We start from the raw sequence: 26283 nt of genomic DNA, 5'->3' as shown, positions 1-26283 counted from the left end.
AATTGAACCTGGTGAATCTTGGTATTGTCATCCTAGTATATGGACATGGGTATGTCTTCTGACATTGTTGTTTGAAAAATAAAAAGCTATGCACTGCATAAGTTAGTAATAAAAGTATTGTTGCCAAACATACATCATGTAAGAAACATAAATCACTGCTATGATTCAATCTTAAGATTTTACATTATTTACTTTTACTTTTTTTTTTTTTTTTTTTTTTTTGGCAGGTAGTGTAAATGTGAGTAAAAAAACTAAATTGATCATGTTGAACCAGTATTTCTGACCCTGGACCACAAAACTAGTCATAATGGTCAAATTTTTGAAATCGAGATTTATATATGCTGAATAAGTAAGCTTTCCACTGATGTATGGTTTGTTGCGATAGAACAATATTTGCATAAATAAATAAATAAATACAACTATTTGAAAATCTGGTATCTGAATATTGAAAAATCACCTTTAAAATTGTCAAAATGATGTCCTCAGCAATTCATATTTAAGATATCAATGTTTATTTATAATGAATGTAAATAATTACAATTATGTATAATAAAATATATAATTATGTTATTAAGGAATTAAACAGGACAAGAGCACAACATATTTGAAATGCTAATGATAGATATCACTGCCTGCATCAACACCCCCTCACCCCCCCACCCCCGGCACTCAGCACTCGTTCGCTTTCGCTCCCTTTCTTGAAATATATGCTTGTGTTACAGATGGGGCAGCCCGACATAGTTCTGTTCCTGGAATGTTCCGCAGACATCATGAGTCGACGGCTGCAGCAGAGGGCCACCTGCAGCCTGCACACTAAAGAAGCCCGAGACCGAGACACTCGCCGTAGGGTGGAGGGATTCTGCAGCCTGGTCAATCCCCTGGTCAGTCACTATGAACACAGAGAAGTTCTGCACAAGGTGGGTATGGATAAGCCAAGCTACAATTAATCCGAGCAGTGATGTTTCAGTGTAATTTGGCCATTGAATGGAACGTTTTGACTGGTTACACTGACCTCAAACTCAGGAGAACATCTTAGGATCAGCACAGAGTAGCTTATTAATGATTTTAGTCTGTTGTTGACAGTCTGTTGGTGCCTCTGATTTACCAGCAAACACATCCTCTGATCTCTGAGGAAGAGAAGCAGTCTTTTAAAGAGATAGTTCAACCAAAAATGCAAATTCTGTTATTTACTCACCCTCATGTTCCAAATGGCTTTCTGTGGAACATAAAATATATTTTCAGAAATGTCTTTTTTTTTGGTCCATCTATACAATGGAAGTCAATGCTCGACAAAAATATTTGGTTACCATCATTCACTAAAATATCCTGCAGAAAAAAGACAGTAATACAGTTTTGGAATGACATGATGGTGGATAAGTGATAGAATTTAAATTTTTACTGACTCATTACCATGGTTCACAAAGGTGCTTTAAAGAATACATTGATTCTGCTGTGGTACATGTACAAAAGAACACAGTAAAACATTTTAGTATCTGGATTTTATAGTGATTTGCAAACCTGGAATTTTTTGGGGGAGATATTATAATTTTACATTCATGCATTTAGTAGATGCGTTAAAAGCAACTTACAGTGCTTTCAGCCTATGCATTTATTAATTTTTTTTACCAGTATGTGTGTTCCCTGGGAATTGAACCCACAACATTTTGCACTAACGCAAAGCTCTACCAGTGAGCCACAGGAACTCTTTAATAATCTTAAAAGGCAAACAAGATTACAAGATACAAGAGTGCTGTAAAATATTTAATTTGGTAGATATTGCTCTTTGATCAGTACACCCACTAAGCCATTTAGATATAATAATCATTTAAATCTGTTTATTCAGAGTAACAGACACGCACATGTAAATCCACCCCAATATCTATAAAATGATATTTATAGCTCAAAAGCTAGGCAGCTGTTAGTGCATGAGTGTAATACAAAATAATTGCTTGCCATGAATTTATATAGAGAGAGAGAGAGATCGCAAAGGAAAATTCAATACTGTTAATGGTTTAGTCTCAGAGCATTTGTAATTGTAACCTCTTTATCAGTTAGAAAACACTTTTATTAGAACAGAATGGAATAGTTAACACTGTATTCATATTGATCGAGTGATGGTGATGACAACATGAAGCAGACAGTTTAAATTGTCTCTATATATGTTAAGAGATAAACACATTCAGAGCAGCTGCATGTTTGTTGGATTTATTAGTGCTGTATGACAGTTCTTTTGTGGGTTGATGCCCTACTTTTCAGCTTATGGTTTCTAACAGCTGTGTTATGTGTGCGTGTATGTAGATTGACGCCGAGCAGCCCCCAGAAGATGTCTTTGAGCAGATCTGCCTCGTCTTGGACTCCTGCTAGAGAGCTTGGACTCGCACTGCCCCCTGGAGGACAAAACCATCACCTATAGCTGCACTGCAGACTGACTCGTGTCACACACCACACAGTTCATCACATACACACACACACACACCTGCGATTACAGCTTCTGTATGGCACAAACACTGGGAAACTACCAACCAGCAACTGGCACCTGTTCATTTCACCCCATCGTCGTTCACTGTAAATACTAGCTCATAAATCAACAGTGTTTATCTCTTGGTATTGAACCTGTATGCTTAAGCTAGCTATCAGCTCCATAAAACACAGACAGGGTTATTTACGACAGTCTGGTGCCGTTTTTGTTGTTTTTGGACTGTCGTTCAGTCAGTATCCTCGAGCACTGAAATCAGTAAAACTGATAAGCATGACAGGCTGGCCACTGAAGAGCCTTTTTATATTTTAACGTCATGCCTTGTATCTCGCTAAACATGTCAGAATAGTGATTCATTGTATAGTTGAAGCAGAAATAAATGGAGCTGGAGAGAGAAGTCTGGCTTTCACGAGTGCAATGAACGGAGGATTTTCACAATGAGGTCTGATAACTGTATTCTTCCTTATCAAACAGAGTGAAATAAAGACATTTCATATGTTTAATGGTTTTATTTTTACTTTTCTCATAGCTACTGCTTTTAATGTTTTCATTGTGGTTAAAGGAAAAGTTAACCTGAAAAAGAATATGTGCTTAAAAATGTACTTACCCTTGAGCCAACAAAGATGAGATCGTTTCTTCACTGGAACGGATTTGGAGAAATGTAGCATTATTACTTACTCACCGAGTCGTCTCCAGTGAATGGGTGCCGTAAGACCGAGAACTGATAAAAACATCACAGCAATCCACAAAACTCCAGTTCATAAACTAATAAGGCCATCATTAAGATGTTAACTTCAGACTAAAATATGGCTCCTATCCATAGTACTGTTTTCTCAAGTGAAAAAGTTGTATTGTTTAAATAAGAAATATATACTGATCAAGCGCCATTTACAAGCAAACAGTTCATAACAAATATGTGGGTAGATTTTGATGTGAGAGGATAACGGGGTGAACTTTTTCAGTGGAGGAAATGTTATTTTGGCCAGAAGTGATGCTTTAAAATGATGGATTTGTTCAGTACAAACATGCATCTTTGGACTGGAGTTGTGTGAATTACTTGTGGATTACTGTGGCTTTTATCAGCTGTTTGGACTCTCATTCTGATGGCACCCATTCACTGCAGAAGAGCTATTGGCCTGAGGCCGAGTACATTTTCAGCAAATTTTCATTTTTGGTTTAACTCTTCCTTTAATAGTATGTGTGGGTATGAAGGTGAAAAAAGGTGTTACAAGCAGTTTTTTCTAGCAACACCATAATTAGCATTATATGTGGTGGAGCATGTCATATGAAAACGGATACTAGACAGGGTATTTACTCTTTCCTCACTAAAGTACATATTGGCTTCATCACGGTCTCCTCTCCACCAGTAAGCTGGTGTGTGTTGGGTGTTCTGGCAGACTGTGACTACTGTCGGATCCAGGTGGATGCTGGACACTGGTGGTGGACGAGGAGATACCCCCTCACAATACACCATGCTTTGATTGCTTAGAAAAGCGCTATATAAATGTAATGAATTATTATATTTTTCTTCCAACAACCTGTCACTCACATAAGATCCAACTATTCAATCAGTTCCCAATGGAAAATTCGCACCTACATTATTTTCAGTTCTAGAAGCCGTTTAACAGCATATCGACGGAGGTGGCAGCACTTTTAGTGAAACCTCATTTCAATATGGTAAAATTCAGCTCAACCCACAACCATGTATTACAAAAAATTTTTAAATAGAAAAAGCTTTTGAGTACAGTATTCATCTCATGTCAGTGTACACCATTCAGATGACTCTTCACAAGTCAATACATTTAAGGGGTCGTATGATGTGATTTCAAGTTTTCCTTTCTCTTTGGAGTGTTACAAGCTGTTCGTGCATAGATAAGATCCCTAAAGACGCAAATCCTGCTTTCTAAGATATGAGTAGACCACTATCAGAGAACAGATATTTCCTATGGCTGAAGGATTTAAATTTTCTAATATACATTTATTAGGTACAACTTAATAACCATTTAATACAATGACATTGTACCACCCTCTGGTGGCTGAAGTGTGACAGAATCTCAACCCTAAAAATAACATTCAAACCTAATTAGTCTTCTCTTAAATCGTACTTTTAAGCTTAAAAACTGAAGTGAACCTGAAAGCAAATCATAATACCAAAGTCATGTGGTGTAGAAAGACTTTTCACATACTTTTATTTCCACAGTTCTCCTCTAACTTTTTTTTCTTTTATTTTTTTACATTATTTAAGAACAGACTGTTATACACAGATACTGAAGCGGGTCAAGGGAGGGGGAGGTGAACAGAACAGAACCCAATACAAAATGGTCTACTCAAAGCACAACAAAAATGCGTGTGTATAAAACAACATGGGAGTGTGGCGCATGTGCGACGACTACCACCAACTCTTGATTTCTTGTTATTCTTTAGCTTTTAAATAGATTAATAAAAATACAATCTTTTCATGGACCGTGAGGAAACTGCAAAAATTAGAGTGATCTAAAGGCGTGATGATGGTTGGGAAGTTTTTCACAGATGGCAAACGTGCCACAAGTTCTTCATTTTCTTCTTCTAAAACAAGTGGCCAGGTTGGAATCAACTGGACAGGGAAGAAAAAAAAAATGGCACACGGCAACTACCACTGGCTACTTTTCACCATATATTTGAATACTTCACATGATCAACAACAGTACACATTGAGAAAAGAAAAGAATGCCCTCCACAAGCGCAGAGAGTGCTATAACGCCTTCTGGATCTCAGCTGGTCTTCTCCGTGCTGTAGTGCTTCGAGGTTTGAGAACCTATAGGGTTAAGTGGAGTGGCTTAAGTTGGCGTACTTTAAAAAAAAAACTAATGAACGTAAATAAAGTGACAACATCATGAAGCGGTCGTAAGAGGAAACAAAGAGCAGCTTCTAGTGAAAATGGTAGTCCATGGCAAGAGACATATTGGGTCTGTCAGTCGGGATTTTTTTTTTTACCCGTTTAGAACGTTGGAGTTGTGAGCAAACCTCCTCGATTGGTTAAAAACCTGGTATGAATCAAAGACGACAGTCTCAGCACCAAATTCCATTCCTTGTACTCCCCCCCCCTCACGAAAAGAGCTCACACACGAAGCCTCACTTATAAATAATTCAACTACAGACAACATTTTGCACTTTAACGCGAGCCCAACCCCACTCCCGCTGGTGAATCCAGAGTCGCGCGCTCCTCTGAGAGGTGCGTCACTGACACCCGTCACTCAAACAGCGGAACAAAGGGAGGCGTCGTGTTGCCTTCTAAATGTCCAGGGATTGGGAATGTCGGTGTGCCTTTTCTTTTGTTCATTCTTTCCTCTCATTTCTTTTGATTTGAGATAGTGTTACTTGACGAGACCTGGTAAGGTTTGACAACCACGGCAGGGTGTTGCCCCCTCCCTCCCCCGAACCCTCCCCCACCCCACCCCCCTCCAGCAGCAGGTCGGGGCGAGGTGCGGACCATCTGCAGTTCCCTCTCGCCCAAACGTAAGCATTTCTTTGACTTGGATGATGGAGCCATGCACAGAATGCCCTGGGAGCTGTGACCCAGCCCTGGATACTAGCGCTGGAGCTCGTCCCTGTCATCTGTTGGCAGGGAAGTAGTTGGGGTCCAGGTAGTTATAGCCTGTGCTCTGCGGTAAGCAGTAGTCTTTGTCCAGGAAGGTTTCCACCTGGCAGACTGGCTCTAGTCTGTGTGTGGGCTTGTGGGTCTCCGTTTTGAAAAAACTGAAGGGGCAAACAGAAAGATGACTGGTTAGGATGAGACTGCCGTGCCAACTGACCATACATGCACTTTATTATGTTTGAAGTCAACACAGAATAGGAACTTGTGGATATTTTGTAGACAAACCATATGATTTATCCACATCAGACCTCATTTATTTAAGGTTTAATAGTGTGAGCAAATCCATGTGTGAGATGACTAAAATAAAAATATCTAATATAATACATATTAGAATAAATAAATCTGGTTATAAAAGTGCTTTATAATTAATATATCAATAGAACTTAAATATTACCTTACATATCACATATAGTAGCGCTTTTTTTATATATATATATATATATATATATATATATATATACACACACATACACACACACACACAGTGTTGCTTGAAAGTTTGTGAACTTTCATATCAGCCGATAATATCGGTCGCACAAAGTTATCCAATATTACATATCTGTGAAAAAAAGTACGTTTATCTCTAAGATTAGCTGTTAATTTGAAGGTGAAATTAGTCCATCTGTTTAGAGGTGTTTTTAATCAGTGAGATGACTATCATGTGTCAGTGTGTGCCCGGTTTTATTTAAAGAACAGGGATCTATAAAAGTTTGGTTATGTTTGTGGAAGTGTATCATGGCACAAACAAATGAGATCTCCGAGGACCTCAGAAAAATAACTGGTGTTAAGGCAAGAAAAGTTTACAAAGCCAGCTCTAAAGAGTTTTGAACTCCACCAATCCACAGTCAGACAGACGGTGTACAAAAGGAGGAAATTGAAGACCAAAGTTACCCTCCCCAGGAGAGGTTCACCAACAAAGAACACTCTAAAAGCAAGACATGTGAAAGTCCACTAGGTTTGAAAAAGGACTGCAGGCTAACTTCTAAGTAACTAAAGGCTTTTCGCACATTGGCTAATGTTAATTTTTATGAGCCCATCACCAGGAGAACACTGAACAACCATGGTGTCCATGGCAGAGTCGCAAGAAGAAAGCCACAGCTCTCCAAAAAAGAACATTGCTGCCCATCTGCCGTTTGCCAAAGATCATGTGGACAAGCCAGAGGAACACTATAGAAATGTTTTGTGAATCGATAAGATCAAAATAAAACATTGTGGTTTAAATGGGCAGTGTTGTTTGGAGAAGGAAATCACTGTATCCCAGCATAAGAGCCTTATCCCATCTGTGAAACATGGTGGATGTAGTATCATGGTTTGAGCCTGTTTTGCTGCATCTGGTCCAGGGTGGCTTGCCATCATTGATGGAACAATTATAATATATAATTATACCAGCAAATTCTGAAGGAAATGCCAGGATATCTGTCTGAGAACTAAATCTCAACAGAAAGTGGATCATGCAGCAAGAAACGACCCCAAGCACACAAGTCATTCTACCAAAGAATGGTTAATGTTTTGGAATGACTGAGTCAAATTTCAAACCTTATCCAATTTACATTTTGTGGAAGGACCTGAAGCAAGCAGGTCATGGGAGGAGACCCACCAATATCACTGAGTTGAAGTGGTTCTGTAATGAGGAATGGGCTAAAATTCCTACAAGCAGTTGTGCAGGACTGATAAGCAGTTACAAGAAACATTACTTGCAGTTATAGCTGCAAAAGGGGGTCACACAAGATACTGAAAGTAAAGATTCATATACTTTTTCCACTCATAAATATTTAACACAGCTTTTCTTTCTCAATAAATAAATGACGAAGTATATATTTGTGTCTCCTTTGTTTGATTGGATTCTCTTTGCCTACTTTCAGGATTTGTGTGAAACTATGTTTTGGGTCATATTTATTCAAAAATACAAAACATTCTAAAGGGTTCACAAACTTTCAAGCAGCACTACATATAAATATAAAAACTATAATATTGTATATTATAACCATGTTGTAATAATATATAATATTGTGCGCCATCTGTCACACCCACTGGAGTCTCGTAAATAGGTCACGCATGCGCTAATAGCTCTGAAGTAAACTAACCCTGGAACATAACCTACTCTGGAGCATAGCCACTCTGCTATGGCTCCTTGCATACCCTGAAAGTTAGCTCAGTATTTAAAACCAAATGCTGGGTTTATCCGCTAACCCTTAAAAATACCTGGATATGTCATAACCTGTAGGGCAATCAAAAAAAAAATTCCAATTTTGCAAAAACATTGCATTCGAATTGTAGGTGTGCGTTAAGAAGGCAGCCTTATCAGTGGCCCATGAGATGCAAGGATGATGTAAGTATCGTTGCATTATAATGTTTCTGTTAGCCTATCCAGTTGAAACCACTAGATGCGGCGCTTCTGCGTTGTTCATTAAAATACTGTGGAAATAGAGAACATCAATACGGAGAAGATCTTGTTTACATCAAAACTGAAACCAAGCCATTCACACAGAATGCATATTTCGCAATTTTTTTTAGACAGACATCTATAACCGTTGCACTCGCATCTTGCACAAAGGAGCTGCATGTTTAGAAAGCCATGAAAAATAAAAAAATTAAAAAATTAATTAAAAAAATACACCCTCTGCATTTAACTATGCATCCATACATACATGATGCTGTTTTGTTTATAGTTGTTTAAGCAACTTTATCATAATTTGCTTATGAACATTATTTTAAACATCATCACTTTTTGCACAGATAGTTATCTTTGAATAAACATGCATTAGTAATATTTTGCTCGATAATCCCTCTTGTGGCCTCAGAAGAGAAGCCAAAAGCTTTTCTTCACCCTAGCTGAAATTCTGCATTTAAAATTTTAATATAATTAGAATTTTAATTATATTTAAGTACAAATGTTGAATTTAGTTTTTCAGCCATTTTGACAGCCCTAATAACCTGCTTTCTGGGATACCCCCCCAAGTCTTAAGTTTTTATGAAATTTAAGGTCATTAAAATTTGTCTTAAATATCTTCAGTGGTAAAACAAACTTCCTATTTTCGGGGATTTGAAACCCATGAATTGTAATGCAAACTAATCTGATTATTAAACCTCAAAGGCTATGATTTCATTAAATTAAATCATGTTTCAAATGGTGCACCTGAACTCATGTCAAAAAGATGGTATTTATGAGTTAACTGTACAATTACACCACAATGTTGTAATTACGAGTGGGAAAAGCCTAGCTCCACTCACCAGTTGGAGCAGGAACTGCAGAAGTCCATGGCGTTGTCCTGTGGACAGTCCTGACAATGCCACCGTACACCCTGGATGGGCTCCATGCCACATATGTCACACTGAGTCAGAATTACATGAAAACATGAAGAATGAAAAAAAAAAAAAAAATGCTGATTATGAAAAAGAGACACATTATATTATACAGTTGTCTAAGTACTCCTTCATGGAAGAGATGGATTTATCACTTATCAACTTTGTTGTGATGTGTCTGGTTAAGCCAAAATATTAAAGGGGACATAACACACACTGTTTCTGCAAATATCATGTTAATCTTGAGGACCTACAGAGAAGTATTGCATCTAGGGATGCACGATATTGGATTTTTGCGGATTTTTGATATGCCAATATTTTTCAACTAATTTTGGCCAATACGGATTGATTTCCTTTTGTTTGGAAACAACACCAAGTCTCTCCTGTGCAGAAATTATAAGTAATTTATTTTTTAATTTTGGTTCCTATTCAACTAGAACTTATTTATTAGAATTAAATAAACAATAATGAAGGTTTTTCGACAGCACATTGGAGTTCTGAATATAACAATAAATAAACTATATATCAATTGCTGCATTTTTTTTCTCCAGAAAGATGCAAGGTTAACCCTAACATTTTATTTTAAGATTTAACATTTGTAGATGGTCTAAAGCAAAAGAGTTGTAAAAATATTGAAAATATTTTAGAGCTTTTATATATATATATATATATATATATATATATATATATATATATATATATATATATATATATATATATATATATATATATATAAAAAACATTACACATTAATTAATCAGTTTATATAAAATGATTTAATTTACAAGCTATAGCTTCTGACCTTTAAATCAAAACATACTCATTTAATGATATCAATTACTTAAAAATAGTCTAAATGTTATTTGTGTAAGATATTTTACTTTTTAATTTAATTAGAAGTAGGCCTAAAGCGCCCCCTACAGATTAAATGCATTGCTCTTATCTGCAAGACATATCGGTAAAATTATTCATTTAAGGGTCAATGCCGATATTTACCTTTAAAGCCATTATTGGCCTATTCCGATATTAGTCCGATAATATTGTGCATCCCTAATTGCATTCTTCAAATCTCTGAAAAATGGTTAGTTTTATCAGATTTATGAAATACAGGTACTGCTTTACGCTTCTCTCCTGGAGGCGTGCCGTGGTCGAAGCTACAGAGTCACGAGTACATCAAGCTATCAGGTGTGTTCGACTTGAAGCAGCGCTGCATAGATCGATCAGTGTATGACATCAAAGTACCGTCCTTTGATGTCAAACACCGATCAATCTGCACAATGCCGCTTCAAGTCGAACACATCTTTTGCGTTATGATCGTGTGCAAGATTCGACATTGACATAAAACGGGAACAAAAACTTTACTGACTTAAATTTTATTTGTTTATAAAACATTCATCACTGAAATGCATCTACTGTTCCCTTAACGCTGGGCTTTATACTCTCTTAAACTTATATGAAACCTGAAGAAGTGTAATTTGCACAGAAATACTCGGTTATACATCCAACTCATGTGCTTTTTTTTTTTTTTTTTACTTTGGCCATGTTTAGCATGAGGATCCAACTCTTAAACAGCATAAATAAGTCAGAATGCATGAAATAGCATAAGACCATATACTTAAACTTAGAAGTTAAAGGGATAGTTCATTCAAAAAAAAATTTTGTCATCATTCACAGTCATGCCCAAAAATATGGACAAAAATATGGACGATATGGTAAATATGATCAAAGGCGGTTGTGAAAATTAATCTGCATTGTTAATCCTTTTGATCGTTTATTTAAAAGAATTCACAAAAGTATAACCTTTCAATCAATGGATAATAAGAATTTAAAATGGGGGGAAATATCATTATGAAATTTTTTTTTTTCTCTAATACGCATTGGGCACAATTAAGGACACCCCTAGAAATTCTTATGAGTAAAATAACTCCGAAGTATATTCCCATTCATATTCACAATTTTGAGTACTCCAGGGTGATTATGAACATGAAATTATCCAGCCATCGCTTCCTGTTTCACAGAAATATAAATATGGGGGAAAACCAACCCCAAATTCCCTTAATCATGGGAGAGAGTGAGAGAAACCAAAGAATATATTTCTGATGTGCAGCAAAAGATAATTGAGCTTCACAAATTAGTGAAGTGGCTATAAGAAAAGAGCTAGAGCAGTGAAAATTCACATTTCCACCATCAGGGCAATAATTAAGAATTTCCAATCAACAGAAAATGTTACAAAATTGCCTTGAAGAGGACGTGTGTCTATATCGCCCTAATTCATGGTGAGAAGGAGAGTTTGAGTAGCTAAAGACTCTCCAAGGACCACAGCTGGAGAATTGCAGAAAATAGTTGAGTCTTGGGGTCAAACAGCACCTACATCACCACATGTTGTTTGGGAGGGTTTCAAGAAATATTCTCCTAGCTCATCCAAAAACAAACTCCAGCATATTCATTTATCAGACACGACTGGAGCTTCAAATGGGACTGGCTTCTATGCTGAGATGAAACAAAAAAAAATATATAGCTTTTTAGCAGCAAACACTCAAGATGGGTTTCTGTGAAAACAGGGATAAAAAGTACCCCATGTGTACAATGAAATATACAGCTGTATTTTTGATGTTGTGGGCCTATATTTCTGCTGGAGGTCCTGGACATCTTCTTTAGATACATGGCATCTTTGATTCTATCAAATGCCAACAGATAAAAAAAAAATCTAAATGTGACTGACTCTGTAAGAAATCTTATAATGGACCATGTTTGGATCATCCAACCGTACAATAATACAGACACAAACCTCAAAAACAACACAGAAATGGGTCACTGAGCTCAAAACCAAGCTTCTGCTAAAGCCATTCCAGTCCTCTGACCTGAACCCTACAGAAAATGAGAGGAGTGAACTGAAGAGGAGAAGCTGGGAATCTGAAGGGTCTGGAGTGATTCTGGATGAAGGAATGGTCTCCGATCTCTTGTCAGGTGTTCTCTAACATTATATGAGAAAATTTAGAACTGCTAAACTGGCAAACGGAGGTTTCAAAAATAATTCAATAAAAGGGTGTATCAATTAATTGTGGCCAATGTGTATTAGAGAAAAAACATTTCATAATGATGTTTCCCCCCATTTTAAATTCTTATTATCCAATGAAAGGTTAGATTTTTGTGATTTTTTTAATAAAAGATCAAAAGGATTAACGATGCAGATAAATTTTCACAGCTGCCTTTGATCATATTTACCAATGGTGTCCATATTTTTGGGCATGACTGTACTCACTCATGTTGTTTCCAAATCTATTGGATTTTCTTCTGTGGAACATGATATTTTTAAAATATCAGTAAAGTCAGTCATACAGGTTTGGAACAACAAGAGGGGGATTAAGTGATGACCCAGTTTACATTTTCAGTAATCAAGGAGACATCTCAGTGGAAATATTCAGGTAAAAGTGTGTACCTTATAGCCAACATGCTGCGTGACAGCGCTCTCAGCCTGGATCTCCTGTAGTTTCTGTTTCTTGAGCTTCTTCAGCTCCAGCAGCTCCTTATACTCCGGCAGGTGCCTCAGCTCCACCGGAACCCCGTCCTCATCCTGAAACATCACAGCAGGGTCAGAACAGTACAACACTCTCCACCTCATCAGCTGACACTGCTACAAAGGCTTATTTATACTTTTAATTTTTAGTGCAAAATCTAAACTAATCCGTAATGAGTCTGAAATATTAAACTTCAATGACCCATTGTTTTTGTTAGGGTAGGATGAGGCTTTATTTCCTGACCCTGTTCTCCCATTATTTCTTGTCACAACATAAACAATAATGTAGGCATAAATTAAAAAAAAAAATACAAATTTGACAATTAATTGTAATATAATCAGACACATTTTTCCAAAATAATTATATTTTTTGACATGACAGATCATTTAAAAATAGTTATGTTACTGTCAGGTAGTAACGGAAATCGTTCTATTTTGTTGATTTGCTGCTCAAGAAATATTTCTGACAATTACCAAAGTAATTTTTGTAGAACTCATGATATATATATTTTTTTTCAGGTTTCTTTGATGAATATAGAGTTCAAAAGAACAGTATTTGAAATTAAAACCTTTCGTGACATTATAAATGTCAATTTTGATCAACTGAATGCATCCATTCTGAATAAAAACATATGTTGTCATTTTATTACTGCATGCAGTTTTATGAATGATCACCACAATATTGCAATGGGATAATTATAATTAAATTGGGTTTAGATTACTGACAGGAAACGCTCAATTTCTAATATTTACATGCAGGCTTTACATACGGCTTGTGATGTCATGATCTGAAGTAACTCTATATTTGGTGCATGTAAGGTTCACTGATGCTTGGCAATGCGTGACTGGTTATGTTCTCTGCAGGGTCCGCTGACCGGTGTCGCATAAAGGTTACATATCAGAAGCAAAGAAAATGTCAAGCCACTGCAGTCAGTTCACAGTCGCTCAACACACAGTTCAGCTGAGGAGACTCAAACATAGTCGTCTCTAATGATTTTGGCAGCGGTGTCTGTCAAAAGGCAGCTCATCATTATCAAATGATCATACATCAAGCAAATCCCAACTGTGGAAATGCCAGTTTGCAGTCTTTAATGGATTTTCTGTTTGAGAAAGGCCGTCAAATGTTTGCTAGAGGGGAATAAAGGAAGTCGCTATGATGAAACAAAATGGCTTTCAAGAAGCAGTAAGAATTTTTCATCAGTTGCTTTCAGGTATTTTTTTTTTTTTTTTTTCAGTTTTCAGCTTCTAAATCATTTTGCTTGAATATGATCTGATATGATATCTTGTTCAATCATTTATGCATTTCTCTGATGATTAGTGACCCGATCAATAACAGCCCAGATTTAACTGAAACTGAACTGTGAGATCTCAACCAGGACTGACCGAATCATCTGCCCCATTATCCTGAAAGCTGTTGAAGAAGTGTGAACGTTCGTCTTCGTCATCCATGTAGACGGGCGGCTCGTATGAGGTGAGGAACGTCGAGGGCCTGTACAGGTGTTTATTGAGGTGGTGCTGTCGCTTACTGGAGGCCTGCAATTACAAACAACATACTCGGTCAATAAATATGCACCGATGAAGCATTTTAGTGATGCCTTAACATATTCATTCATACATATACAATACAGTTCAAAACTGTAAAAAAAAATTTATTTAGCACAAATTCAATAAATTGATTAAAAGAGACAATAAAGACATTTCTACAAAGCCTGAAATAAAATGGATCATGTTTCCACCAAATTATTGCACAACTGTTATCAACTGTGACAATAACAAAAAATGTTACTTGAGGAGCAAATCAGCATTATAATGATTTCTGAAGGATCAGTAATGATTTTCAGCTTTGCATTTCGGAAATAAATTACATTTGAAAAATATATCAAAACAGAAAAAAGATGTTTTAAATGTCTGTTTGTTTTTTTTGACTGCCCTACAGGTTATATGTATATTTAAAAGTAGTGTATGGTTATAATATATATTATATTACATTATATTATACATTTAAAAAGACCAATTTACCTTTTTACTGTACATGCACACATTGGGTGTCCTCCCCGGTACTGGAATACCAGCTTTTGTCAGTTTAATGAAATATTTCTGTACCCTGCTAGCAACCTGTGAAGTAGAGGAACAAAATCTTAGTATACATAAAAAAAAAGCTGGCTCTAAAATCAGTGAGTAATCTTTCCTACCACAGATTTTAGATGTGTTTCCCATTAGTGAAGAAACATCTTTAAATAATAGAAAGCCTCCATTAAAAGAGGCTGTGAGGATGTTAATTGCCTGACTGGTTTAGTGAGCAGTGAAAAGTGACTAGAGATCTCAATGCCCATCAATGTGGAAAGAAGATCAGCTTCAGGTGTAGAGCAGGGCCTGAAGATGCACCTGTTTGGCAGTCCTGTTGCCAAGTTCATCAGCGATCTTCTGCCAGCGTTTAGACTCAACCTCCTCTGGTGGAAACTTCAAGAGCAGCTGCTCCAACTTTTTCTAAAAGTTTCACATACAAGCTGTGATGAGCAGACAGCCAAACCTTACAGATCAAGAGCTACACAAAATAGTCAAGTGTACATTCTATTTAGGTCATAAATGAGCTTATATCAACAATTAGCTTCATGGCACTAATTTTAATGGAGAAGTAGCTTTTTAAGAGTGGTACAAGTGTTCGCTATTAAACTTTTTTCAGATGTTTGTTCATAAAAGGCTCCAAGCTCATGGCCTCTAAGAGCTCTTGTGTAACTTCATACCTGCTCCTCAATGGTCCACAGCTGGTTGAAGGTGTCAGGTTTGTTCTGGTCGCACAACCTCCCTCTGATCATCTGCACAAACATCATTCAGGAAGCGTTAGCATCAGCACACAGTTCAAAAACATACATGGACATTAACTTTTGAGTGTTCAGTGCACCGGCGTCCAGGTGTGGGTTAACAGGTTCAATGTGAAAAAGGAAAATCTAGAAGCTTTTACAAAATATAGGGGTACATGATAAATATCGGCTGATAATTAATGTGTATGTCATCAGTAAAGCCGGGTTCTCTAATCAGCGGTAAATTCCATCAGCTGGGTGATTTCACATAGAGCAACTGTTACTACACAGAGCCGTTGTTAACTGACAAGCTGCGCAAATTCACGTTCATTATCAGAGTGGAATTGCGCAGCTTGTAGCTTTTAGCACAATAGCTTACACAAAGCACAAGCCTGAGCTGTATGTGAGGTGGCCTCACGCCAGGTTCACACATAAGCCTACTCCATTTGCAGTGCTTAAGTGGTAAAGAAGCATAGACTGTAAAAAAAAAACATGGACGTAGTGTCTGTGACATCACCCATAGATTTCTGAAGAGCATTTTTGAAGCCTAAAGTGGGCAGAGCCGGCCGTCACCATCTTGGAAACATGTCACCGCGTGTCATTCCTAAATAATCGAAAATGGTCAAAGAGGCGGGACGTGGGTGGAGCTGGTAGCTAAACCACGCTCGCCTAGTTTGACGGCAGTAAAAGCAGCTGTAAACCACCTGTCACTGAAGTGGCGACACTCTTAATTATGCAGAAGTTTATAATTTAAATGGATGAATTCAAAAAATGTTTATATATAAAAATTTACCCCCCTCAATCATGCGATCATGAAGGGCGAAATTAGCTATATAGACCAAAAACAACTTTTTGTTGTAGGTTGTAAATGTATTTATTTTTTGCCTGCTGTTAAGTTGGGCATTTTAACATGGGGGATGTGATGTAGAGACTTAGAAATTCTCTTCAGTTTTTTTTTTTTTTTTTTTTTTACTGTTAATGCTGTATGCTGGTTTGTATTTCTTTGTCTAACTAAGTGGGCGTGGCAATAGGGAGTGCAAACTGAGGGAAAAAAAATGCTCCACTCAACCAGTGTTTCTTTTTTATAAAAAAAAAAATGGTAATCTCCAATTTGGAAAGAGCGAGAACAAAATATGTATTTAAGATGTCCGCCATTAGTAGTAGGGGGGAAGGAGAGAGTGCTTGATACAAGATTGTGGTGCTGTGTAGCATGTGAAACTCCAGCCTCAATCGTAGAGGGGAGTTTGTACAATCTTGTTTTTAGTACAATCTTTGTTTTAAACTCTTAAACCTATTTATTTGCACATAATGCACATTTGCTCTAAATAAACAACCCTTTAGACCCCAACTTCGCTAGTGATCCTCATCGTTATCACAGGGGGTCTATGGGATTGACTTCTTTTTGGAGCCAGTCTCTAGCGGCAAGTTGATGAATTGCAGTTTCAGTCACTTCCTTGCTGGTTTTAAGAGAGAGACTGGAAGGTTACCGCTTGTTTCACACAGAGGTCTGCTAATTTTGTTTATTACAACAAACACAACATTTATCCATTTCGATTTTAAATCCAAATGTTGTTTCCGAAGATGCTATTTGAGCATTGTGATTCTCTTTTTACGCTCTACAGTAATACAATCTTTCATAGACGTGTTTAAACTTAGCTTTAACTTATATAAGCAAGAAAATGTGTGAACCTGGCGTCATGTGTGCACGCTTTATTATGCATGAGCACACCGTCTCTAGGAGAGTGCGCAGGTGCTGAATGGTTTAAACATGGGCAAGAATGAAAAATAAATGAAAATGATAAACTATTGACTTTTTTACAATTAATAATGAAAGTGGATCTGCCTAGATTTCCTAATCTGGAAATTCTTTATTCCTTTATTTATCAATTTAACATATATACACACACACACACACACACACACCCACACATATATATATATATCAGGGTTCGACATTAACGCTTGCCCACTTGTCCAGGACAAGTGGATTTTGTGAATGGACAAGTGAAAGAGAACTTTACTTCCCGACTGAACGAGTAATTTGATTAAAATTTTAACAACAAGCAAGATCTAGGGCAGCACTGAAACTGTGCGGGGAATGATGTAAATTTTCAATGTAAATGGTGACTAATAACGGACAATGTATTGACAGTATCAAGGTCACGTCAGTTGAGGCTCCTGTAGCCGGTCTGTCTTGCGGAGAAATCAAAACTAAAGTGCAACAGCACACACAAAGAAACAAACATGAACAAACATACTGTGGTAGAAAAAAAGATAAATATTCTCTATAATATATGCAACATCACACGAACAAGAGTGATGTTTTCCAGACTTTCAGCATGATTGCAAATGTGATACTGATTTTATACAACTTTAGTTCAATAAACAATTAGTAATAACTTACAGTTTAGACACATTATTGATTTTTTGCTCCATTAATTCTAAGCAAAGCCACAACAGAACAGTCATGCATCTCCGAGCAACACACAACTCTCTTTTGAATAAGTCAATGATTCAGTGAGACATTCTAAAAGACTTGCTTCATTTATTGAATGAATCAGCTGTTTGAACAAATTGACTGAGTCAATGGTTCACTCATTAAGACAGTGACTTTCAACAACCTACTGGTGGTCCAATTTCATATTTAAAAGTAGCATTGCATTTTTTTACATTTCATATTTGTATGTCAAAAAACAACATTAATAACATTATGCATTTGCAATTTTGAGTAAATGAATTTATGGAACCTCTTATCTTCATTAAACAGTCTGGGTAAATACATTTAAATGGCAGTTTTGATGCAGCTTCTGTGTTTCCTCTGCAGTGGAAGGATTGAGTTTGTTACTCATTTCAACTGAATAATAACAACCATTCAGAGTCTTCTTAATCACAAAACTAAAGTATTAAAAGTATTTATCAAATTTCAGAATTTGACGTAAATGGAGACATGTACATTTAATCAGGTTAGGAAAATATTGTTCTTCATAAAATTCTAAAGTGTAACAGCAATCAATTTAAGGCAAATATCACAAATATGCTGATTAAAGTAATACCTGATAGAGCACTGATGAGACCATTGCTTCAGAATAAATTACATTTGCGCAAAAATTTCCCCCGGACATGTAATTTTTTTTAATCAGGCAAGTGAATGGCTGATTAACTCGAAGGACAAGCACATGTTAAAGCTTAATGTCAAGCCTGTATATATATACACACACACACACACACACACACACACACACACACACACACACACACTCTATTTTAAAAGGAGGGCAAGGTTTCTCTCACTAGTTTCCATAGATACCATCTTTTCACTACATGTGCTGCATACATGAACATACTGAACAAGAGAGATGGGATGAACTGACTGGTGTGAAACTGCAGGTAAAAAGATATATTGTCTGAACACAGCACCTCTATAAAACGGGGGCCAAGAGACACACTGTTTTTTAATAGTTATTTGTGTTCAGCAAAATTCAGCATGCTTGCAGTGCATTTTTCTGTTGAAATGTTACAGCAGAATGAATATGGATGGAGAAATTGTGCTCTCAGGGAAGATGTTGTGTATGCAGAGCACATCCGAGTTCATGTCCTAGGGCTCAAGCACATATATAACAAGAAACAATGTCAATTTAAGTGCTAGGTCTTGATCTCATTATGTATCGGATGCAGTGGTGTGTGATGAAACATGGTGAAATCATAGGTCATAGGGAAAAAATGAGCAAAGCATAAAGGAGAATCAGTAACCCTATGTTTTCCTCCAACTACAACATGCAGGTTCATACTATGTGATATGTGATATAACTTTATCGTCAGACAAGGTCTGAAATTTGTCTTGTGTTACAGCAGGTTCACTCACAATTACAAAACTTTATAACATGGACAAAAGACAGACAAGCCTTTTAGTCACAAAAAAAAAAAGAAAAAAAAAATTATAAAATAAAAATACAAATAAAAATATATATTAAAAAAATAAAAAAATAAAAATATATATTAGTGCCGGGCAATGATTATTATTATTTATTTATCGTAATTTAAATCGCATGATTGTCTGCGATTAATCGCAATTAATCACATTGTTATGCACACAACTAATAATGGATTCAAAATTAGTGTATTGTGCAGTTTTTTTTTCATTTAAAGAGCCACACAGATGGGAAATCAAAAATTACGTGTATTACAGTGTATGATGTAGTTGTCCATCAGTGAAAACAATGTGCAAAGTAATTAAACCAAAAAGTACAAGATTTATAAAGTTATTGGCTTCTAAAGTAAGGAGTCGACTCTGAATCGCTGAAACGAGTCGTTATAGATTTCAAATCTTTGCCCATCTCTATGTACGTCACAAGGAACACTTTGCATAATAATCTCCTCCTACCGTCTTGGGAGAAACGGAACTCTGAACTGCCCCATACACACACACACACAGACGCTCTGGTTGGTGTAAGAGCATCATGTCGAGGAGACAGTGTGTTTTTAATTGTAAAGGCAAGTTTATTTTAACTGCCAAAGAATGAAAATCAGAAGAACCAATGGCTAAAATTCATTTTTACCACAATACCAGAGCAGTACAACAAATCCCTTTTGTTGTGTCCACAACATTTCACTGATGACTGCTTTTCTAATCTCGGTGAGTACAGCGGGATTTTCAAAGCGTTTGGCCATAAAAGATGGTTCATAACCAACTTTATTTAGAACAACGAGCATCTCCGAATCACAACGCGAAGTATGATTATGAAGTTATGTGTTTGTTTTCTCCCGAGCGTCTTATCAGTATGTGTGCTGTCTGCAGCCTGTCTGCGCTGATCGTCATGTACAAACATGTCATTAAAATGAAGTGTAACTCTGTGAATACTCAACGAAGAGACATGAGAGAGATATCTATAGAAAGCTTGACATGTCTACTTTAAAACTAAACAAGTGCTGCCGAAAACAGATATTCTGTGATAAAGTAATCCTTATGAAAACAACGCGATGTCTGCTTTTCATGTCTCCCTTCGTGACCACGCCCCCGCGCTGAACGTGCTATTCAGATTCAAACTGAAGCGCCTGGCTTGAATACACCCACACAGAAGAAAAAGCACGGAGACTGTTCAAGTTTTTTATTTCAAGTTTTTTATTTTAAACGCATAGTTTACCATGGAGGTGTGTGCGGAACAACCAATCAAAACTATGTCAGTTGACCAATCAGACCACAGTATGCTACCGAAAGGTGGGGTTTAAGGAAACTGAATCTTTTGAACAGCTTCACGCGAACCGTTTGGGGATCTCTGAGAATTGAGGTAATTTTAAAATGATATTTTGACAAAATGACAATGTTTTTTAACCTTGGATGGATTTAAACCTAATGTACAGGACTTGTAAACAGTGATAGGAAGCTTAGAATTTTCATCTTACTGGCTCTTTAAAAGTACGACTATATGAACAAAAGTTCAATAACATTTGTAACCCTGGACCACAAAACCAGTCTTAAGTCACTGAGGTATATTTTTAGCAATAGCCATACACTGTATGTGTTAATGTCAAAAATCATTAGGATATTAAAAGTAAAGATCATGCTCCATGAAGATATTTAGTAAATTTCCTACTGTATATATATAAAAAAAAAAAAAATTCTTGGGTTATTTCAAATTAATTGTTATATTTAAGCAATTCAACAACAGCTACATATAATGCATAGTAGGACTAGGGATGTGCACAAGTTTTCTGAAGGAACAGCGATGACTGTTAATGTAAACATGATCGCTCATGATTAGCCTGTGTGTGACTGTGACGCTGCTTTTTGCTGACTTCAAAACTCATTAGCAACTCTAAAACCAGTCAGATGGGAGCTTTAATTGAACGCCATTAATTTTAGCTTATAAATGCATAATCTTTGGCAGTATTCAGCGCATATGAATGCGCAGGACGCATTTGCTGTAGAAGCGGACTCACATACCGGAAGCGTTCACTCAGATGAGAGCACAAAAACATGGCACAAAAATTAATGAAACATATCACTGCAGCTTGAGACAGGCTTTTTTAAAAGTAACTGTTCAAAAACAGGCCACATTAAAACGTGAAGCTGAGTGCCAGTCAAAGTCATAATGAGTCTATGGTGAGGGCTTATTATGATTACCATATTTTCCGGACTATAAGTCACACTTTTTTTCATAATTTGGCTGTTCCTGCGACTTATAGTCAGGTGCGAATTATTTATCAAAACTAATTTGACATGAACCGAGAGAAATGAACTAACAGAAAACATTACCGTCTACAGCCTTGAGAGGGCGATCTAAGCTGCTCAGTGCTCCTGTAGTCTACACTGAAGATATATAGAGCGCCCTCTCGAGGCTGTAGACAGTAATGTTTTCTCCTGGTCCTTGGGTGTAAATAAATGTGACATAGTCCGGTGCGACTTATATATGTTTCTTTTCCTCGTCATGACGTATTTTTGGACTGATGCGACTTACTCAGGTGCGACTTATAGCCCGAAAAATACGGTATTAGGGTAATCTACAGGAAGTGCAAAAATACAATAGTGTGAGTTTAGCAGTGTGTCATGTATTCGTTCAGATAACGGCTGTTATTTTATTCTTAAGATTTGTTCTTAAGATTGTTCTTAAGACTATATTTAAGAACTTAAGAATTTTTCAAGAAATGCACATAAGAACATTCTTACAAACTTCATGGAATTTTTCCTAAGAAGTTTCTTAATTTATTTGTTAAGAAGATTTTCATGAATCTGGCCCCAGGTCTTTATAAATTGAGATATTTGAGATAAGGTCATTTTTTTATTATTATTTTTTTATGTATATTTTTAAACATACTTAAGCATGAACATTTTGTTAGAACCACTAGTAATTTGTAGATTATTTCGTTTAGTTTTCTAATCTTTTTTTTCTCCAGAATCGTGATCTCCAATTTTTATACATTTTCAAAGCTCCATTTTATTTTGTGTAACTTGTTCTGCTCTAGTACAGCTTGGTCTACAAAGGAGTATTTTAACCTAATTCTAGTCTAATTCTAATAATACTAGTCAAGACGTCTGTAAATGGTGACAAAATACAAATGATGGTAAGTACAAAGACTTAATCGGAGTTTACCTGAGTTCTGCTACTGGACATGCTGTGTTCTGGACCATCACTTGATGGCAGGGAGGAGGAGTAGATGGATGAGCAGTCACCCTCCTTCTTGGAATCCACAGGACTTTTTGGTCGAGCAGGCAACCCCACTACAGACAGACAATAAGTGTTTTAATTTTGACATATGTCTGGTCTATGAACTTGCCACTGAATACACATACATAAGGAACACTGTCCTGTAACAAAAGGGTCCAGTATTTTTTATTAAATATACCATTTATTAAATTATAAGCATTTATTTGTGGTATTACGAAGGAGTAACGCAATTTCAATTCTCTGTATGTATGTGCTGTACATGTGGAAGAACTGACAATAAAGCAGACTTGACTTGAACTGTAAAATTATAATATTCATACTTTCTTTTATATATTTCTTTTCAAACAATAAACCATCAAACTTATTTTACCAATTGCTTTTGATTTGATAATCGCATATTATGACCCATATTCAGAGGTGTCAAGTAACGAAGTACAAATACTTCGTTACTGTACTTAAGTAGAAATTTCGGGTATCTTTACTTTACTCGAGTAATTATTTTTCAGCCGACTTTTTACTTCTACTCCTTACATTTTCACGCAAGTATCTGTACTTTCTACTCCTTACATTTTAAAAATAGCTTCGTTACTGCTATTTCATTTCGGCTTGTTTTCATTCCGGCTTGTCATCATTCAAAAAAAAAAAAAAAAAAACTATCCAGATAAATCGCGCCATCCGGATGGAGTGAATTTGATTGTGGTTGGATGAGAAGTATAAACATATACCATTCCGACACCCTATTGGTCTGTACGCGATCCATCACACCTGCACGTGACACAAATCACATCACACTCCAGCAAAGGCATAGCCAGTTTTGGGTTCGTTTATCAAAAAATATATTTCTTAAAAGAAGGGTTGGGTATGGAACCGGTATCCGATCGCCTCAGAGTCAGTCCGCTTAAATTTCACATGAAACCGGCGTCAGACCGGTCTCCTCCCCGTCTTTAAGCGCGCTCTACAATCTGCAGACCACGGAGGAGCAGTGCGAGCTCAAGTGTGTGTTTATCGATAGATTGTTAGAATCTGTATCTGTGCAGTTATTTGTCATAAAAGTTTACAAAAGGTCACGAAGAAGCTGTCGCGTTCTCATATACTGTAAAGTTTTCGCTTGTCACAGCCGTTTCCTCCAGCGAAAATCTAGCCCTTAACACATATGAACGAACACATACTTTAATTACACTTATTTAAATATACTTAATATACTAAATATACTTATTAATTTAATCATACGTACTTTATACATACACTAACTACTGTACAAAAGTCTTAGGCACGTTAGTATTTTCACTTAAAAGAATGGTGTTCGGCTATTTATATATTTTGCTGTAGTGTGTCGGTAGAAAATATCTGTTTATATTTCCAAACATTCATTTGGTTGTCACACTGCTTGTGCATTCAAAATCGCTCTAGATTATTATTAAAATTAATGACAAACTGATATTTCCTACTGACACACTACAGCAAAAGATATAAATAACTGTCTTAAAACCCTTTTTGGGGGTGAAAATACTAATGTGCCTAAGACTTTTGCACAGTACTGTACTTTACAAACGACACTGTTGCTACTTTATAAAGATTAAAGAATGAGCATACAGTCATTCACAGAACTGATTAAAGACAGTGACAGACAGCACTCATCTTAACTAAATATCAGAGTGATTGACAGAGATACATTAGAAACATGTGTGGTTTTGTTTTAAATAATGACCCAGATTGTGAAATACATTTATTAGCCTTAGATTAAGGGAAGCACAACTTGGGAAATGAGCGCATCCGAGGTGAAAGCTATGGATTTATTTAAAATATTTGTAATGTTCTTTAAAGTTATCCATAGTTTTTTTTTTAAAGTATCGTTTCAGGCACAGTTTAGGCGCCTGTACTGTTTTAAAAGTATCGAAAAGACACTGGACCCTATACTTAAAAGTTATTATTTCTCACTGGCTCATTTACCAAATGAGTGCTTTCTCTTCGTCCTCCACAAATAAAGCTTCTGTAGGTAGTTCGGTAGCGAGACGTTTTAATAAATTATCGTTTGCGATTGACGACGCGATTGACAATGTTGTGATATCTAGGCTTTACCAGCTTTGTAACTCGTTACCCCTCAAACTCGACATAGCAGACGTATGTACCGAATACAGGAAGCTATCAATCAAGAAGGTATCAGGATTAGGAGTTATCTTTCATTCTTAGTTTTTGATTAATCACTTGGATTAATCATTAATTTTGACAGCACTATAATGTTTATTGTAAATAGACAACGTTACAAGAGTAATTGTTACTAAGCCTGTACCAATGTTCTTATCCATTTCCCTCAGATTCCTGCAGCTAAGCTTGGATGTACAGTACATTTACATTCCATTAAATGTTATTGATGACATGCCTCTAAAGTTTGACTTTTTGCACCATAACAATAGTTACTGGTAACTAGTCATCATATCTCTAGTCCTTTAATGTATTTGCATTGTACTAAAATGCGTTCATTTTCAATGGGCATATATGATGCTGAAACATGTAGCCTAATGCATCCCAAATTTTTCAACATGAACATTTTAATATAACATTATAGTCATTATGGCATTTAGAAAAAAAAAAAATTAGGATGGGGGGGGGGGGGTAGTTCACAATAGGCCCCTGTGGTGCGGCCCAAGCTTTTGTTCTTAATGGCATTTTTTCCCTTACATTACTTTTACTTTTATACTTTAAGTAGTTTTTTAAACCAGTACTTTTACACTTTTACTTGAGTAAAAAGCTTGAGTTGATACTTCAACTTCTACAAAAGTCTTTTTAAGCCCTGGTATCTATACTTCTACTTGAGTAATGAAAGCCAATACTTTTGACACCACTGCCCATATTATGATTTCTGCTGATTAATCACGCACCCCTGATACAAGTATTTTTAAGCCCACTAAAGTACATCTTAGTTATTGGACCTGAGGCCCTTCCATGAAAATACACACACATACTCTAAAAAAAAAAAAAAAATTCACCTTTGTCAAAGATTAACTGCAACTGCCGTGTTTTGCGCTTCTTGTCACAGAACTCCCTTTCGAAGTTGCCACAGCCTGAGGTGTATTGGTCCCATGCAATGTCCGGGAGCTGGACTACTCTCTGGGGACGAGGCAGACCCATCTCCATCTGTGATGAAAGCAGATGATCAAAAACCTTCTTAAACCAGAATGCAGGACAAAGTAATAGGCATTTCAGACAACAGCAATGGACATCCCAGAGGAAGCTTCTGCACCTGTTTCTGTAGCTGGTCCACAAAGGAGATGGGGTCGGACAGGGCTTCCTTCTGATGCCGTGCCAGTGTCTCCAGGTCCAGGATAGCTTGGGCTCGCTGGGCCTCCAGTACACTGATGGTCTGGAGCAACCTCTGATAACTAATGTGG

The 26283-nt window shown here is 36.6% G+C and overlaps 2 protein-coding genes across 4 annotated transcripts in view; one reads left to right on the top strand and one right to left on the bottom strand.

Annotated features, from left to right (window-relative positions):
- The window catches only part of LOC113039154 (adenylate kinase isoenzyme 5), a 92503-nt gene extending 89524 nt beyond the window's left edge, over window positions 1–2979 (top strand). For both annotated transcript variants that reach the window (XM_026197062.1, XM_026197056.1), the window contains exons 13-14: window positions 723–917; window positions 2299–2979. In XM_026197062.1, coding sequence (XP_026052847.1) covers window positions 723–917; window positions 2299–2364 — 261 coding nt within the window. In that variant the 3' untranslated portion in view covers window positions 2365–2979. The remainder of the gene's footprint in view (window positions 1–722; window positions 918–2298) is intronic.
- A 1658-nt stretch (window positions 2980–4637) lies between these two features.
- LOC113039076 (ZZ-type zinc finger-containing protein 3-like) overlaps window positions 4638–26283 on the bottom strand; it is a 40570-nt gene continuing 18924 nt past the window's right edge. For both annotated transcript variants that reach the window (XM_026196976.1, XM_026196983.1), the window contains 10 exons: window positions 26136–26274; window positions 25882–26029; window positions 22820–22947; window positions 15675–15746; window positions 15316–15417; window positions 14950–15045; window positions 14314–14463; window positions 12853–12987; window positions 9342–9442; window positions 4638–6211 (listed from right to left, as the gene is read on the bottom strand). In XM_026196976.1, coding sequence (XP_026052761.1) covers window positions 6067–6211; window positions 9342–9442; window positions 12853–12987; window positions 14314–14463; window positions 14950–15045; window positions 15316–15417; window positions 15675–15746; window positions 22820–22947; window positions 25882–26029; window positions 26136–26274 — 1216 coding nt within the window. In that variant the 3' untranslated portion in view covers window positions 4638–6066. The remainder of the gene's footprint in view (window positions 6212–9341; window positions 9443–12852; window positions 12988–14313; window positions 14464–14949; window positions 15046–15315; window positions 15418–15674; window positions 15747–22819; window positions 22948–25881; window positions 26030–26135; window positions 26275–26283) is intronic.

The sequence above is a fragment of the Carassius auratus genome, chromosome 2 (genome assembly GCF_003368295.1).
Source record: "Carassius auratus strain Wakin chromosome 2, ASM336829v1, whole genome shotgun sequence".
Lineage (NCBI taxonomy): Eukaryota > Metazoa > Chordata > Actinopteri > Cypriniformes > Cyprinidae > Carassius > Carassius auratus.
Note: the sequence above shows the minus strand (reverse complement) of the source record. Positions and strands in the feature narration are given on the sequence as shown.